This window comes from Cloeon dipterum, chromosome 1 (genome assembly GCF_949628265.1).
Source record: "Cloeon dipterum chromosome 1, ieCloDipt1.1, whole genome shotgun sequence".
NCBI classification, from domain to species: Eukaryota; Metazoa; Arthropoda; class Insecta; order Ephemeroptera; family Baetidae; genus Cloeon; species Cloeon dipterum.
In genome coordinates this window covers 34,416,443-34,432,235 of record NC_088786.1, presented here as the reverse complement: position 1 = coordinate 34,432,235, position 15,793 = coordinate 34,416,443, and the positions used below count along the sequence as shown (strand labels likewise).

Sequence of the window (15,793 nt, the reverse complement as noted above, 5' to 3'; positions counted from 1 at the left end):
AAAAAATTATACCTCAAAATGTGAGTGCGTTAAACAAAAAATTAGGATTTTTTTACTGCTGGCGTAAGATAAGTGGCCACCCCGACAGGAACGCGTTGCACGTGGTTCAGCACTTCCATTTCCACGCTCCAGTTTTTGTGCGAGAGGAACACCTCGACGGTCGAGTAGAATCCTCTCTGGGTGCCTCTCGACGCAACCCACACGTCGCACAATATACCACGCACTTCTCGCTGAAATTTTATATTTTCATCATTTTCGTTTCATATTTTTTGCGGGATTTTTGTTCACTCACCAGACCCCAGTAGGCAAAGCTGTCTCTGTCGGCGTGTAGCAGTTCTTGCGCGTGTCTGAGCCGGACGTGTTTGGTTGCTGCCGTGAGAGCAGCGTCAGGTGCGTCCAGAGGAATGCCTTCAAGAGTGCAGTTCCCCGTTTCTTCGCTGATTCTGTATTGGACGCCTGAAATTTTTATTTATTTGGAGCAAAGACAATTAAATGGTTTTACTAATTGTAAAATGAATCCTTTTATACCGCTCTTAAAATCGTGAACGAGCCTAAAGCTGTGCGCCGGCAGTCGAGATTGCGCTGGCGGAAAATTGCCAAAGTTAACAGGTGGCAAAGGCGTGTGCAAGTGCGGCCTCCAAGTGTAGGCAACCAGCTTTTCCACCAGGTCGTAATGCTGTTGCTCATACGAAATCAGTCGCGAGCTCTGAATATAAGAAATTGATTAAAATTAATTTAAACAACTAGCTTTAATTTAATTATAAGAAAGTGATTTAGCGATCTCAATTTTTGTCATTTAATTGCAGTCCAGATTTTACGCATTGAAAGATGAAATGCTCAAATAAATAATTTAAAAAAAATCTGATTAAAATTAATTTCTGTCATGCAAATTGATTTAATTCCTTTAGGAACAATAATAATTTGTGTACCTCACGTTTATAAATATATTTTTTTAATTTCTGAGATGCATATTTCCATTTAAAAGGTGGAAGAGAAAAGTTTCTTACGTGAACAATTGTTTCCATGGAGACCGAAAATTGTTCTGCCAAAGGGGGAAGATGCGGCGTTTTGTTTGATTGCGCGAGAGGCTGACAGAAAACTCCTGCTGGTGGCAGAAAAGGTGAATCAACTCTGTTCCAGTCTCCTCCAACCTCCGTTTTGAAATTTAAAAATGAATATGTCAGCTGGATGTATCCTCCAGGCAGTCCGAAAACACGTCCTGAAATATAAAATGTTTCAAATTTAATAACAAATTGTTTTTTTTGTCTGTCGATTTTTCAACTTTTAACCTTAGCCTACAGTGGATTGAGATCAGTATATATATGGAACAAATTTCAGTTGGCGCCGCGGTTTAGACTTGTCGCCTGTTTTTGTGAGCGTATCGCATATATGACGCATATCACGTTTTTTTAGGTCAGAGACTATTTGACTTAAAGTGACCTTGTTGCTCTGTGCCCTTTATATGGCGCGTTGCTATCTGTATTAATTAGATGGCCTTTATTTGCCTTGATGGTCTCTTAAATTTTCTTGACGATTTTAACAAAATATATTCTTTAAAATTCACATAATGCAATTTTCATTTTTGTCATTTTCCAACTAGATAATAAAAATTAAGAATTAAGATCCATTTCACTCCAACTTCATGATTTGGATCAAAAAATTAAAAAGGCATTGTGTTAATTTTAAAGAATAATTAAAATCATCAATAATTTAAAAGACGTTTTGTCATAAATTTATCAATTGATATCGGGGTTGGTTCAAATATACAGCTTTCATACTTTTAACAAGAGAAGTACACACATTATTTAATAAAAAATGAAAATTAATTACAGTAACGTTTTTGCCAATTTGTCATTTTGATTCAAATAATCGATCCCCGCAGGTCGATCACATTATAATAAAATGTCATCAATTATTCTTGCCACGTCGGGCAGCAATTTGTGCAGCCCGGCAAAGGCGTGAGCTCATCAGTAGAGGAAGCTCGTTATAAAACATGATTTGCGCTTATTTTTTTATTAATTATAGTGCAACTTTCGTAACAGGCAAATTTGGTCCTGAATAAACTGGGATAATTTTTTTTTAATATTGACTACGATCTTCAAAGCAGCAAACCCAAATAATTTCAGCATCTATATTTATCAAATTGAGAAGTGCCGGCCTGCAAGAAGAAAATGATGTGCCGCGCTGCACCGCAGCTGATCATCTTTGAGGCGAAAATTAAAAGTTTCGGATACATAAATGAATAGTTTTTAATTTCCCTTTACATAAAATGTATTTTCGGTGACATAAATGTGTGAGAGAATTATGGGATTATTTGCAAGTGCTAATTAAATGCAAGCGAAGCACAAAATAATTTATTTGTTGAGTCTATAAAGGCACAATTTTCTGGGTTAATAAATTAATATTTACAAGCGGCAGTGCTGAGTAATCAGCCTGCATCAACAAAAAATTTAGATTGAGCAATGCGGAATTAATTTTAAACTTTAATTTCCCAGTTTGAAATTTTAAACTTTAATTTCCCAGTTTGAAATTTTAAACTTTAATTTCCCAGTTTGAAATTTTAAACTTTAATTTCCCAGTTTGAAATTTTAATTTGCGCGTTTATTTTTTAGTTTTGCTTTTTTAATAATGGATTGAACATTTTAAAATCTTGTTTGTTTTGTCAGAGTTCGTTGGGTGAGGCAATCAAGACCACGACTGATGAGAAGAAATAGGGCCTTAAGACAGATCTGTCGCAGATAATCACTATATTGGTTGCGCGTTATTTGGCGCTAAATCATTCAAATAAATAATATACGTCACGATGTCAAAGGGCTGATTCTGGCCAATCGATTAAGTACAAGTAACGGAAAGGGCGTGACCTTAAAAGTCTATAAATTGAAAAGACTTTGCATAAGAAAGCAAAGGCGAGTTAAAGAAGGTTAAATTATTTTAGCGTTTTGAAGAGCGGTAAGTTTTTGGTGGACAGGTGGAGCAAAAGATTCTGATTTTCGACGCCCGTGCAACTTGTGCGCCGACTGCGCCATCTGTGACACACAATTTACAACGATCGACCCAGTTCGGTTATTCCGCGTGTTGGTGTCGCCGAGTGTGGCGTATCAAACAGGTGAGGGATAGAATAGATGTGGCTTTGCTGGGCTTTGCTTCGAGCTCTCTCACAAGAAACGCGAATTGAGATGATCACGCAGTCGCCGGCCCATGTGTGTTTTTATCTGATCTGCTTATCTCCGCAAGAGTGAGACACCTTGCTTGCGTTGTATTTCAAGTCCTAACATTTGAGTATTTGCTTTTGCAGTGTCCGATTTTGGTGCTCACAATCCGCTTTGGAGTAACCGGCTAGTGAAATGAAGGCAATATGCAGGATGTGTTTAAGGAACACAGAAAAATCCTTGTCGATTGATCTCATCGGACCGCAGAATTTCCAGCAATGGGCGCACAAGTTTCTAGGACTGGAGGTTCGTTACATTTGCATCAGTCGGTACATATCTTTGTGAGCGACATCATTCAGTCTTTGGAAACTTCTCGCATGTGAATTTTACACCCATATTATTACGAAACAATTTCAGATCAACTTTGTCCACGGATTTTCAACCTGTATCTGCACGCCATGCTTCCTCGCCTTCCAAACATGGGCTGACCTCTTGAAAGTGCATGCATCAAAAATCGACATTTCCGAGCTTGCTGACTATCAGCCATGGTGGACGGAAGTTGATAAAACAAAGATTATGAACGCAACTTCCGCTTGGGGTAAGATAATATTTATGAAAAACAGGTAGACTTTTTAAATTGAAATTTTCTGTTGCTTAAAAATTGAATTTATGGTAATATTACAAATCACGGGTATTTTCTTCAATACTGGCAACTTTTTTTAAAACTTTAAAATTCTGAAAATTAATTCTATTTCCATCATGACGTAATATTTCTGACCACAGTTTCCATTTGAACTGCTCATAAGACTTTTCCCAAAGAGCTCTTGGCTACGCTTGCTTTTTCTTGCCTTAAAATTCAAAAGTTAAAATCGAAATACGAACACCAGAATTGGCTTTTAAAATAAATCCATTTAAATTACTATTGGTTTGATCAGATAATCGAATATTCTCTAGCATTTCAAACTTATAAACTTGCTCTCCCAGGAATTATTGATTTTAAAGTAGCACCTGAAAGTAAGAGCTGTTTCAAACTTTTAAATTGAAACTCAATTTGTAAATGTTTAAAATTTAATCTTCTTTTGAAAACTTAAAACAATCAAGAATTGAATAGTCGCACAAACAATTTGCATCAAACAAATTATGTGAAGTTTTGATGGATTTAAGAATACAATTGAAATATGTTATAAACTAGAAAGTTAGATCAGTCAAGAAATTGAAATACTCTTGAAGCTGCCGTCTGACCAGCAGATTTAAACTTTTGAGAAACTAAACTAAAGCCAGTGGGATTTAATTTTCGTTATCTAAAATGAAATCTGTATATTGCTTCTGAGTAGTATCAAATATAGCTGAATTCATATCACTATATTTCTTGCGTTTGTTTTGTCACATTTCAATTCTAAGTTCAAAGGTCGCAAGCTAAATGTTTTTTGCTGATATCATTTGAACGACCTCGAAGTGATAACTACTTTGCATTTGTTGCTTTTTTTCCTTCTTTAAATTTGTATAAAACGTTAGTGCTCAATGCTAAAAATAGAGGGCGCCACTTTTAGAATGTTGTTGTGGAAATTCACATTTCAATTTCCAATCTAATCTTTGATACTAATTCATTCAAGATTTTATTTAGTAACTTAAGACCAAAACTAAGCCATTTAATATTTTAATCACGTTTTAAATGATTCTATAAATTTAAGATTTAAAAATTTTCGAATGAAGAATTTGAATATAAACTAAACAACAAACGTCAAACTTTGTGGAGTTCAATATTCACATCAAATGTATTCACTCTAGTGCCTTGAGGCAAAGTAAGGTTGTTTTTTGTTTTATCACATTTGAGGAAATGGCAGTAATTAGTTCGCTTATCGCAGCAAACACAGTGCGCATATCTCAACTCGCGCTGAAGTGAAAGGTCACACCAAAAGATTTTGATATCATTTTTACTGCGACTCGCCAAAGAGATCTTTATTTTTCTGCTGCGAATTAAAGCTTGCTTTTTCATCAGTCGTGTGCAACGGGGGAAGTGAGCTCTAAATCAGAGCGGAAGTGTAAAAAACCGCTGTGACGGTGCCACCATATTGAAACGCCACTATAAATATACCAGGAAATTTTGTGAAAAAAACTGGTGGTTCATACATTTACTAGTTTATAACTTAAAGGAAATCATTTTATGCGTTTGTTTGAAATTTTCAAAAATAATGCTTTTTATTTAAACAATTCTTCCTCATGAAGTCATTTTGAATTTCAGACATAAAATTTCTTAGACGTTCAAAATGAATTAAAGAATCAAATAACAATTTATTACACAAATGATTGCTCAAATCACATTCAAAAGCTATAAACAATGCTCTTACTTTCCAAACTTACTTATATGGACATAATGTTCATTTAAAATTTCCTGCAATGGCTTGTAACAATGAATTGTGTATTTTCTTGATCCCCGCTCCATATTCGCTGATTGCGATTCATTGGATTGCATACACAATTATTATTGCGTTTTGCAAACTCGCCAATAATTCAAACAAACAATTCATTGTCACAGGCTTCTGGCTTCTACAATTACATAATGTATAAATTTAAAATTCTACAACCAAGTATTAAAACTACTGATTGAAATTATGATTATACCATGCCTACTGCAGTGTATCAAGTTCTATAATATTTATTGTGAAATCAAACTTATGAATATTAACATAATATAAGCAGATATACATATTAATCTTGATCTGAAGCCGCAATTCGTAAGCTGGGAGCATTATTTATTTGTGATAACCTTTTAACTCTGATATATTTATGTTCTGAACTTTCTTGTTTAATAAACTGTCTATTCAAAACGATTTTACTCTAGAAATTAAATATATTCAGAAGAATTGGCTTGTACTGATTAATGTGCACAATTAAATTTCTATAACTTTGCTCTGAATCTATTTACCTATTTACTGATTGGAATTATGATTATGCCTATTGCAGTTTATCATTTTCTGGACTTTGTCAAACACATAACCAATTTAATCTGAATTGGGAACATTTGTGATAACCTTTACACTCTGATATTTGTACTGTGAACTTTTCTGTTTAATAGATTGTCCATTCAAATAGATTTGACTCAAGATTTGGAGTACCAAGCTCATTGAGTGTTTATTTATTATTTTAATTGGTCATACCCACTCCTTACATTTCAATTATGTGTTCTGTTGCATGAGCCCCTCTTGTTGGAAGCCGCCAACAGATGGCGCCACTGTATACTTTAGTAATAAATTTAATTTTAAGGAACTTTCCCTGCGATTTCAGACTCAATCCTGTCACTGTGCATTCTTCACTTCATATGTTTTCTTTTGACGTGCTGAAAACCAAAATCAGTCTTACAATTCGCTGTAGAAAGGTTGGAAAAGATTTTATATTTCAAAAAATAGTTTTTCACGATTCTACGGTGATTGACTTAACTGATTTTGGATTTCAGCACGCCAAAAGAAGAATGCACAGTGGTAGGATTGAGTCTGAAATCGCAGCGGAAGTGCCTTAAAATTAAATTTATTACGAAAGTATACGGTGGCGCCATCTATTGGTGGCATCAAACAAAAAGTGCTTATTATAAAACTGGTTAATTCTATAAAATGAGCTATTTGGCAATGAATATTAAACAAATGATGTGTTTTGCAGACTCTTCAAAAAAACAAAGAATCAAAACCGAGGATCCCGAGAGTCCCGCGCCAGTCTGCATCAGACTTGATGATGAAGTTACTGATTCAGAAAATGAATCAGAGAACGATTGCTTTGTGGCACTTGAGAAATTGGGAGATCAGTTCATTGAAGATTGCATCCATGGCCGAGTCAAGTTTGGCGATGACAGTGAAGAGGAAGAGCCCCCCACCATGGAGAAATATTTTGCTTGCGTGAAATGCTATCTGGAGTTCAGCAGCAGCAGCAGTTTAAAGCTGCACATGGAGCGGATGCACCCTGGCCAGCAAACCTGCCCCAACTGTCACATGAGCTTCAACTGGCGTCGCAGCCTCACCAAGCACATCGCAGACAAGGCCTGTCTGGCCAAGAGAAGAGGGAATCAGAGGGTCTACTGCTGCTCCTACTGTGCCAACTCATTTGAGAGCCACACGCACCTCTCTGAGCATATGAGCTACAGCCATCGCCATTCTCTGGGCAAAAAGGCATACCCCTGTCAGCAGTGCTGGTTTGTTTACTTTACCAAGAGCCAATTGTTTGACCACTACAAGTACAACCACGGTTGTGCGTGCTCTTTGTGCAATGCTGAGTTTTCCAGCAAGTTTGAACTTGTAACGCACATGGCTGACGAGCATCCAGATTTCAGATTCGTAAAGTTCTACGAGAAGCTTGATAGCAAAAGTGTTGTATGCATTTTCTGCACCAAGAAGTTTGGCTATGTAGAGGACGTGGCGACCCACATTCTGAAATTCCACAAGGAGTGGAATCGGTTGTTGCTTAAACCGATTGATTCAATGGTTCCTATAGAGGATGAGGAGGAAGAGGACGATGATGATGATGAGGACGAGCAAATAGATTTGGTTGATTTGGCAGATGACAATGAAGAAGGAGAAGAGCAGCAGCTAGATGAAGAGCTGGAACTAGATGAAGAGCTGCCGCTAGATGAAGAGCTGTCGCTAGATGAAGAGCTGGAACTAGAGGAAGAGCTGCAGCAAGATGAAGAGCTGGAACTAGAGGAAGAGCTGCAGCAAGATGAAGATCTGCAACTAGATAAAGAGCCGCAGTTTGATGAAGAGCTGCAGAAAGATGAAGAGATGCAGAAAGATGAAGAGCTGCAGCAAGAAGAAGAGCTGCAGCAAGAAGAATCAGAAGTAGAAGAAAGAGAAGAAGAGCAAGAAAAAGAAGTGGTACAGCAACAGCAGCTGCACCAAGACGAGGCAGAAGAAGAAGACGCAGAATATGCTAATGATAACGAGTTGATTGATAATGAGTTGTCAGACATTGGATCACCCATGACAGAAGAAATGGAAGCTGAATTGCTAAGCCCAGAGGAAACCCGTGTTGAAAAGATCACAGTTTCTGAGTCAAGAACGCATGGCAGCGCAGGGACACATAAAAACCTGTACTTCCACGGGACGCTCTTGTCTTGCGGCCAGTGCGATGATAAGGCCCACGACCTGCCAGGGCTGGTGCAACACATAAAAAAAGCGCACTTTTACCTTCTGCCCTTCCAATGTGAACACTGCGACTGGGGAGACTTTTGTCTCAGCAGTTTGAAAAAACACATACTGCACTGCTCAAAGGTAAGATTTAATTTTGTACTTTTATAATTGCACAAGCCTACTTGATATTATGGAAGCACATCTCTCGCATGACCAAAAAATTAACCATTATAAAATATAAAAATCTACCGGAAAACGTGTGGTAAAGATACTAAAATTTGAAAACTTAACATCAATTTCTCAATCTTAATATTCAATTTTCTATGATCAGATTAAAACATGTGAGTTTAAAACACTATGCTTGATAGAAACTTCAATATATTATGTTAACACTGATAGAGGATTTTTAAGTTAGTTTAAAGACTGTCTTTGAAGTTTCTGAGCACATCAATCGATTCTTGAGGGTTGAATTTGGTAAAATGGATTTTTTGCCGACCAATAAGTGCAGCGCGACGTGCGTATCAAAAGTAGAACTTTTTTACCGTAAAAAATATGAACCTATAAATATATGAGAACTGCGCTAGCGTCAGAGGTGTGGTCGAGGAGAGGCGTGACGTCAGCCACTAGCAGCTGGCGGTTGGCGTGTGCCAGCTCTGACGCATGCGCATTTCTCATGTATAGGTTCATATTTTTGGCGGTAAAAAAGTTCAACTTGTGATACGCACGTCGCGCTGCACATTTTGGTCGGCAAAAATATCCACTTTACCATATATTCGACCCTCAAGAATCGATTGGTGTGCTCAGAAACTTCGTCAAAGACGGTCTTTAAGAAGTGAATCAAACCATATATAGTGTGGAAAGTTTTGATAGTGTTCAATATCAGGTGTACAGCACTAACTATAGTGTCACTCCGATTCTCCCAATTTATATTTTAATCAGCATCATGATAAATTTAAAAGATAAAAGATTAGATTTTAAATGCTGGACGCTAAATAGATTTGGCTAACCTGGCAAGTAATGATAACGTTTGAATCTGAATTACTTTGAGTGCAGAGAAATATAGAAACAATGAAACCATTATAGTGGTGTTGCCACCTTAACAGCATTGAAAAAAATAGCTATAAATTTCCTAAATTTCTTATTGTTTATAAAATTAGATTTTCATCCAAATTTTAATGTCATTTTACAATTTAAATGAATGAAATATGCAACTATAAATGAAACACTTCTTGACATTTAATTTGTCATTGACAGATTAACTAACTTTTACTTTTATTATTTAATACAAAAAAATTATCATATTTTAGAAAAAATATCAGATTGCAAATATAATCAATTAATAAAATCTCAAGAGTGACAATAATAAAAATTGGTCTGAGGAACAGTAAGGAATAAATGTGCACCTCTGCCCCATACTAAAATTATAAAACTTAATATTGGACATGTTTGACATTTTTCCTGTCATAAATATTAGAAAATTGTAGCTTTCTTCCTGCTTTTATTCAACTTACAATTAGAAACGCTTGGTTCAAAATCGAAAATTCTTACAAAACACGCTCATCAAGAGGGATACATCATCAGCAATTTTCCAGTACAATTTTTAGCACAAATTTGAAGGAAATGCAATTTTTATAACACTCTAAAAGTAAGTAGTGTCGTTAAGAGAATTATAGTTTTCTATGCAAATTTTCTTCATATTTACTAGTTTTTTTCAATATTCCAAAATAGTCTGCCTGCTTTTTATGTAATCAATGATAGCACGTGTTTCAATTCAAATTCAATACAATACACATTCATGTCATAGAAATGTGTTTTTTACTTATTAGTTTTTGTCTCGCCTTTTTATTGGCATAGCAAGAATGCTATCTGAACCAGATTCTACAAAACAAGTTTAAAAGTTATTCAAATATGTAAAATAAATTATTCACCCAGTGCGAAAAGCCCTTTAGTGTTTGAAGCAGCCAATAGGTTGTAACAACTTAGTTAGTTGTAGAATGCGATAAGAAAAATAGCGAACACTTAAAATGAAAAAAGTATTACAAAGATGATTGTTTCTTTTTAACAAATCAGACAGCTGCGGGTCCATAATTATTTGTATTTTTTGTGTGCCGGGTTTGCATATTTTACAGGCGTTACAGTTGCAAATGGAGAAAACGCATAATAAATCCAACGGTTACTTTAGATTGAAATGTTCATAAGCTAAGATTTAAAACTCAAACCTACTTCTGCGCATTCGGACCTTAAAATGCTTTCTTTTGATGTGCTGAAAACAAATTTTTATTTCAAAAATTAATTTTCACGTTTCTACGGCGATTGGCTAAACATATTTCGTTTTTAGCTTAACATTTTAAGGACTGAATGCTCAGCAGCAATTGAATTTAATTTAAAATCGCTGCATAAAAGTGCCTTTAAATTCATCTAAGTTATGCAATGGCGCCATCTGTTGGTAGCTTTGAACTCTAACGTCTTCTGCAGGTGGTGAGATTTTCATATTTGATGTAATATCAGACAAAATAATCTTACACCACACATTTCTTTGCAATATCAAATTATCAAAATATTTAATTTCATTGATTTAGCTGATTTAAATTTACACTTCTAAAGCTTTCTTCCAAATTATTTGAGAACAGTTTGACTCAATCACTTTTCCATTCTAATCGGTCATGGCAAAATTCCATAATTTTACCCTTTTAGATTTTGAATTTCTTCAATGATTCACCTTCTACCTGGGAATTTTTTACAATTATTTAAATAATATATTTTTCAAATATAAAGTTGTGTTGCTCTTTTTGCATTCTGGTCGCATTTTTTTGCTCATGCTTTTTATGTGCTTCATTTGAATTGTTGTTAACAATGTAGAATACTGCATTTTGACGTTTCAAAACCTTTTCCAGACCCCAGAGAACAAGAAGCTGGCCTTCAGGAAGGACTTGAAATCAAACTCAGCGCAGTTCACATGCCCAATTTGCAAGAACGTTTTCAAAAGTGACATGTCCCTTTCGACGCACGTTGCTAGCCAGCACACCTCTTCTTCGTGCTTCCAATGTCCTGGGTGCGAGTCAAAGTACTTGACATCTCGCCGGCTGATAATGCACCTGAAACGGTGCAAAAAGATCAAATTTGTACCTTTCTCGCCTGGCAGCGATGCATCCAAACTGTTGACTCCCTCTCAACTGGTAGCGTCCAAAAGTCATTTCGCTGACAGGAAAAAGCGGCTCAAATGCGACTTCTGCCCGAAGTTGTTCATCCAAAATAAGCGCAGGCTCAAACACATGCTCACTCACAAGAAAACCAACTTTGCGTCCGCTGCGGAGCGTGATCCTTCTCCTCAGCGCTCACTGACTCCAACTGAAGAACCTGCCAGTTTAGACCCTGTGCTCTCTGAAGATCATGAGATATCTGCTGACCCTGAGTTATCTGCAGACCCTGAAGCTCCTGCAGACCACGAAATTCGTGAAGATCCTATCTTCCCATTTGAAATGGATTATTCCATGAGCCAAGACGAAGAAACTGACGTAACACAGACAGAATCAGAATCGGATACAGATAATTGGACCACTGAAAGCGTCTTTACTAAGAACAAAAGGCGCCACAAATGCGACCACTGTCCTAAAACGTTTGTTTACAAGAAGCGCAAACTCAGGCACATGCGCACTCACGAAGCAACCACTTCAGAGCGTGATCACTCACCTTGTATTCCATCTCCATGCAAGGACGCCGAGGACCCCGTTCACCCTGAGGTTCCTGCGAATCCTGATCTGTCCCTAGAACCTGAGGTTCCCTTAGACCAAGAAGCAAACCTCACACTGCCAGACTCACCGCCAGAAACAGAGGAATTGCAGGAACGTGTGGTTTCAAATGGCGTAAGTCAAAGCAGCTCAGAAAAAATCGTAAAACGTTTTAAGTGCGACTATTGCTCGAAAATGTTTGCATACAACAAGCGCAGACTCACGCACATGCGCAAGCACCAAGCAGCAAGCGTCAAGTCCGCTTTGGAGCGCGAACCCTCGCCTCTGCGCTCGCAGCCTGCTACAGATGACTTTGAGGTCTCCAAAGATCACGAAATCTCTGCAGACCCAGAAGTAGCTCAAACCCCTGAGTCACCTGAGGATCCTGTGGTCTTTTCAGACCCTGGTATCTCTCAAGAACCTAAGTTACCAGAAGATGCTGAGGTCTCTGCAGACCATCCTGTCTCAGAAGATCTTGGAGTGCCTGAAGACGCCATGCCCGCTGAGACGCTTCCCTTAGACCCTGAGCTTCCCCTAGACCCTGAATTTCCCACGGACCAAGATGAGGAGCAACACACTGACGTGGCGCGTCCGGAATCTCCTGTGGGAATTGTGAGGTTACAGGAACTCTTGGGTGTAAAGAATCCGAGCCCTGAGAAAGAATTATGCTTGTATCACTGCGACTTTTGCCTGAAAGTGTTCACTAACGAGAAGCAACGTGATGTGCACATGCGCGTTCACGCCGAGCTCTCTCCTGAGCGGGAATCCTCGCCTCAGCAACCGATGTTTTCATCAGAAGACTATGAAGTTCCTGAAGAAGTTGAGTCTTTGGCTGAACCTGAGGTATCTGCAAATCCTGAAGCCTCTGCTGATTGGGATTCATCCATGGACCAAGGTGAAGAGCAAGAAACTGGTTGGCCACAGCCAAGATCACCGCAGGAAGTAGAAGGATTAGATTTGGGCGAAGACACAGAAAACGTTGTTCCTTTTCAAAAGAGAAAGCGCTATAAGTGCAGCTACTGCCCGAGGGTATTCATCCAGAAAAGCCGCAAACGCGCGCACATGCGCACTCACATGCGCACTCACGAAATTGTTCCTGCCATCCCGACACGCGATCATTTGCCTCGCGCCAAAGATCCTGCCAATGAGATCCATCCAGACCCTGAGGTCTCTGAAGATCCCGACGAGTCTCTCAACCGAGGTGAGGATCTCCCGCCGGAAACGGAAGGTTTCAATGGTGCCACTGCATCAAAAAGGATTCCCTCTTCGAGAGGCAAACGGTACAAATGTAACTTCTGCCCAAGAGAGTTCATCTACAACAAGCGAAGGCTCACTCACATGCTCAGCCACAAGGAAGCCACTGCCAAGCCTCCTTTGGAGTGCGACCCGTCTCCTCTGCGTCCCGAAGATCCTGATGCCCCCAAAGATCCTGAAATCTCTGAAGACCCTGATGCCTCCAAGAATCCCGAAATCTCCCAAGATGTTGATGCCCCCAAAGATCCTGAAATCTCTGTTGACCCTGAAATCTCCAAAGACTCTGATGCCCCCGAATACCCTGAAATCTCCGAAGATGCTGATGCTTCTAAAGATTCAGAAGTTTTTGAAGACCCTGCTGTCTCTGAAGACCCTGCTGTCTCTGAAGACTCTGCTGTCTCTGAAGACTCTGCTGTCTCTGAAGACCTTGACGTGTCTGCGAAAAGTCCAGAGAAACTGTACGCTTGCAATCTGTGCCCAAAAGTGTTTACTCATCCCATGGGACTGAGAGCTCACACCAAATTCATGCACCAGGTGGTCACAACCAAAAGTACTGACAGTAGCCAGATCCAATGTAAGCTCTGTCCGAAAACCTTTAAGAACAAAAGCAACCTGGTTGGTCACACTAGGTTTGAGCACAAATGGAAATACAAGTGCGAAGTGTGTTCAGAATCATTCCAGTCCAAGCTCCTGCTGACCAACCACATGAAGAGTCTGCACTTGATCGAACCGGCCGTCAGGCAGCAGCGGGTGTTCGAATGCGACACTTGTGCGAGAACCTTCACTCATCGCATCGGCTTAATTGCCCACCTCAGGGTGCCGCATTCGCTGCAACCACCGCTGCCCCCACCGCACCCGGTCCAGCCTGGATCGCCTCTTGAGAAGACGGAGACTGCCTTCCAGTGCAAACTGTGTTCTAAGTCATTCAATAGCAAAGTAAGCTTGATCGCGCACTCGCGAATTCCGCACAAGAAGCAGGCCCCCGCGGACAACGACCACGGCTACCGCTGCAAAATGTGCATGAAAGTGTTCAAGTACAAAAAGCGGTACTTGGCTCACACAAAATTCAGCTGCAATCACGCTCGAGAGGTTCCAAGGGTCTTGTGCAATATCTGCCAGCAGAGTTTCGAGCATCCGTTGCACTTGAAGGAGCACATGAAGTCGGTGCATCAAGTCCAGCCAGACAAAGAGTACAAATGCCAGATCTGCTCGCTGTACTGTGCGACCTTCTTCCATCTGTCCAACCACATGCGCAACAACCACAAAAACAGCCAACCGGATCCACCCGTCGAAGAGGCCGAGACGCGCACTGAGCCAGAGGACGACGAAGTGCAAGTAATCGGCCCGGTCAGGAGTGCGGAGGCGGCGAAGACGTTCAACAAGCCGAGAGACCCTCGCTCGAACGCTGTGATCGCGGTCAAAGTACGCTTCCACATCTGCAAACTCTGCAAAATATCCTTTCCGAACCAAGCCGACTTCGTGAAGCACTTCTCCGACAACCCGCGCTGCTCCTCCTGTCCCGCCTGCTACAAATGTTTCGCAACCCTGGCCTCGTCCAAAGAACACGTGTCCGAGTGCTACTCGATAACGCCAGAAATGCAAGAGCAGTACCTGATCGACGTCGAGCCAAACGTGCAAAGGATGGCTTGGTACTGCAAGATGTGCACGAACCTGTTGAAGACGCCCGCCGAGGTGAGGCAGCACCTGACGTCCAGCGTCTACTGCCCTGGCGCTGTGACCAAACTCGAGCCCGGCGCCACCCCCCAGCTAGTGACGGCGTCCTCCTCGGGCGAATACGGGGGGCGGCGTAGCGCGGCCATGAGCGTCACCTGGGTGGACACCAGCAACAAGTACTGCGTCATGTGCCTCGACTGCGACAGGTGCATCATGCAGGTCGAGGACGTGTCGGAAATGACGGAGAAGAGAATCGACGACTGCAAAAAGGAGCACTCCTGCCAAGGCTTCCTGTGCAGTTTGTGCCACGTGGTGTTCTACCTGAGGAGTCGATTCGAGGACCATGTCAAAGCTCACAACAGCGCAAAGAAGCAGGTCAATGGATCGTGGAACCCGCCGAGGTAAAGCCCTTTAAGTTCAAGCATGTGTCAGAAGATACTTGTAAGCAAGCATTTACGCACAATTATTTTGATTCTTTATCACGTGGCTTTTGAGATGTGCCATAGTTTTGTTGCCGTTCTGAGCGCTTAAATCTAAATAAATCATTAATATACTTAATGTTGAAGAGACGCATAATTATACTTCAGTGAAATATTTTGTTTTATTTTGGTTTGAAATTTACCCCGCGTGTTCTACAAGTTCAATTTTTAGGGTGAAATTGAGACTCAATGTGAAATCTGTAAAATCCTGATATCCAGTTCCGATGTTTTAAATAATCTGCAACTTTTGAGCAATCGACATGTTACGAGATTTTAAAAAAAATAAAGAGAGTCCTTAACCTTGAATCCAGCTCGAGGTAGCTGGGGAAATTACGAAATCGGAGACGAGGAAAATTATTGGATAATCTCTATTTCGTCACAAAATTTTTTTGTTC

The 15,793-nt window shown here is 39.8% G+C and overlaps 2 protein-coding genes across 4 annotated transcripts in view; one reads left to right on the top strand and one right to left on the bottom strand.

Moving 5' to 3' along the window:
* LOC135939337 (uncharacterized) overlaps nt 1–15,793 on the bottom strand; it is a 33,478-nt gene that overhangs the window by 2,098 nt on the left and 15,587 nt on the right. For both annotated transcript variants that reach the window (XM_065483668.1, XM_065483659.1), the window contains exons 5-8: nt 1,008–1,219; nt 529–706; nt 293–456; nt 57–230 (exon numbers count right to left, since the gene is read on the bottom strand). In XM_065483668.1, coding sequence (XP_065339740.1) covers nt 57–230; nt 293–456; nt 529–706; nt 1,008–1,219 — 728 coding nt within the window. The remainder of the gene's footprint in view (nt 1–56; nt 231–292; nt 457–528; nt 707–1,007; nt 1,220–15,793) is intronic.
* Nucleotides 2,965–15,511, top strand: LOC135939308 (zinc finger protein 423-like). 2 transcript variants are annotated; one of them, XM_065483627.1, is made up of 5 exons: nt 2,965–3,106; nt 3,296–3,455; nt 3,567–3,747; nt 6,804–8,404; nt 11,158–15,511. In XM_065483627.1, the coding sequence occupies exons 2-5, from the start codon at nt 3,345–3,347 to the stop codon at nt 15,322–15,324; spliced, it is 6,060 nt and encodes a 2,019-aa protein (XP_065339699.1). In that variant the 5' UTR covers nt 2,965–3,106; nt 3,296–3,344; the 3' UTR covers nt 15,325–15,511. The 2 variants fall into 2 exon arrangements, with proteins under 2 accessions (XP_065339699.1, XP_065339691.1); XM_065483619.1 differs by having other exon boundaries at nt 3,093–3,235.

What these genes read in the sequence shown, in the direction of transcription:
- LOC135939308 (XM_065483627.1), top strand. Translation starts at nt 3,345, where the DNA reads ATGAAGGCAATATGCAGGATGTGTTTAAGGAACACAGAAAAATCCTTG. An exon ending in ACAAGTTTCTAGGACTGGAG is followed by an intron (nt 3,456 to 3,566) that starts GTTCGTTACATT and finishes AAACAATTTCAG; the next exon opens with ATCAACTTTGTCCACGGATT. An exon ending in ACATACTGCACTGCTCAAAG is followed by an intron (nt 8,405 to 11,157) that starts GTAAGATTTAAT and finishes AACCTTTTCCAG; the next exon opens with ACCCCAGAGAACAAGAAGCT.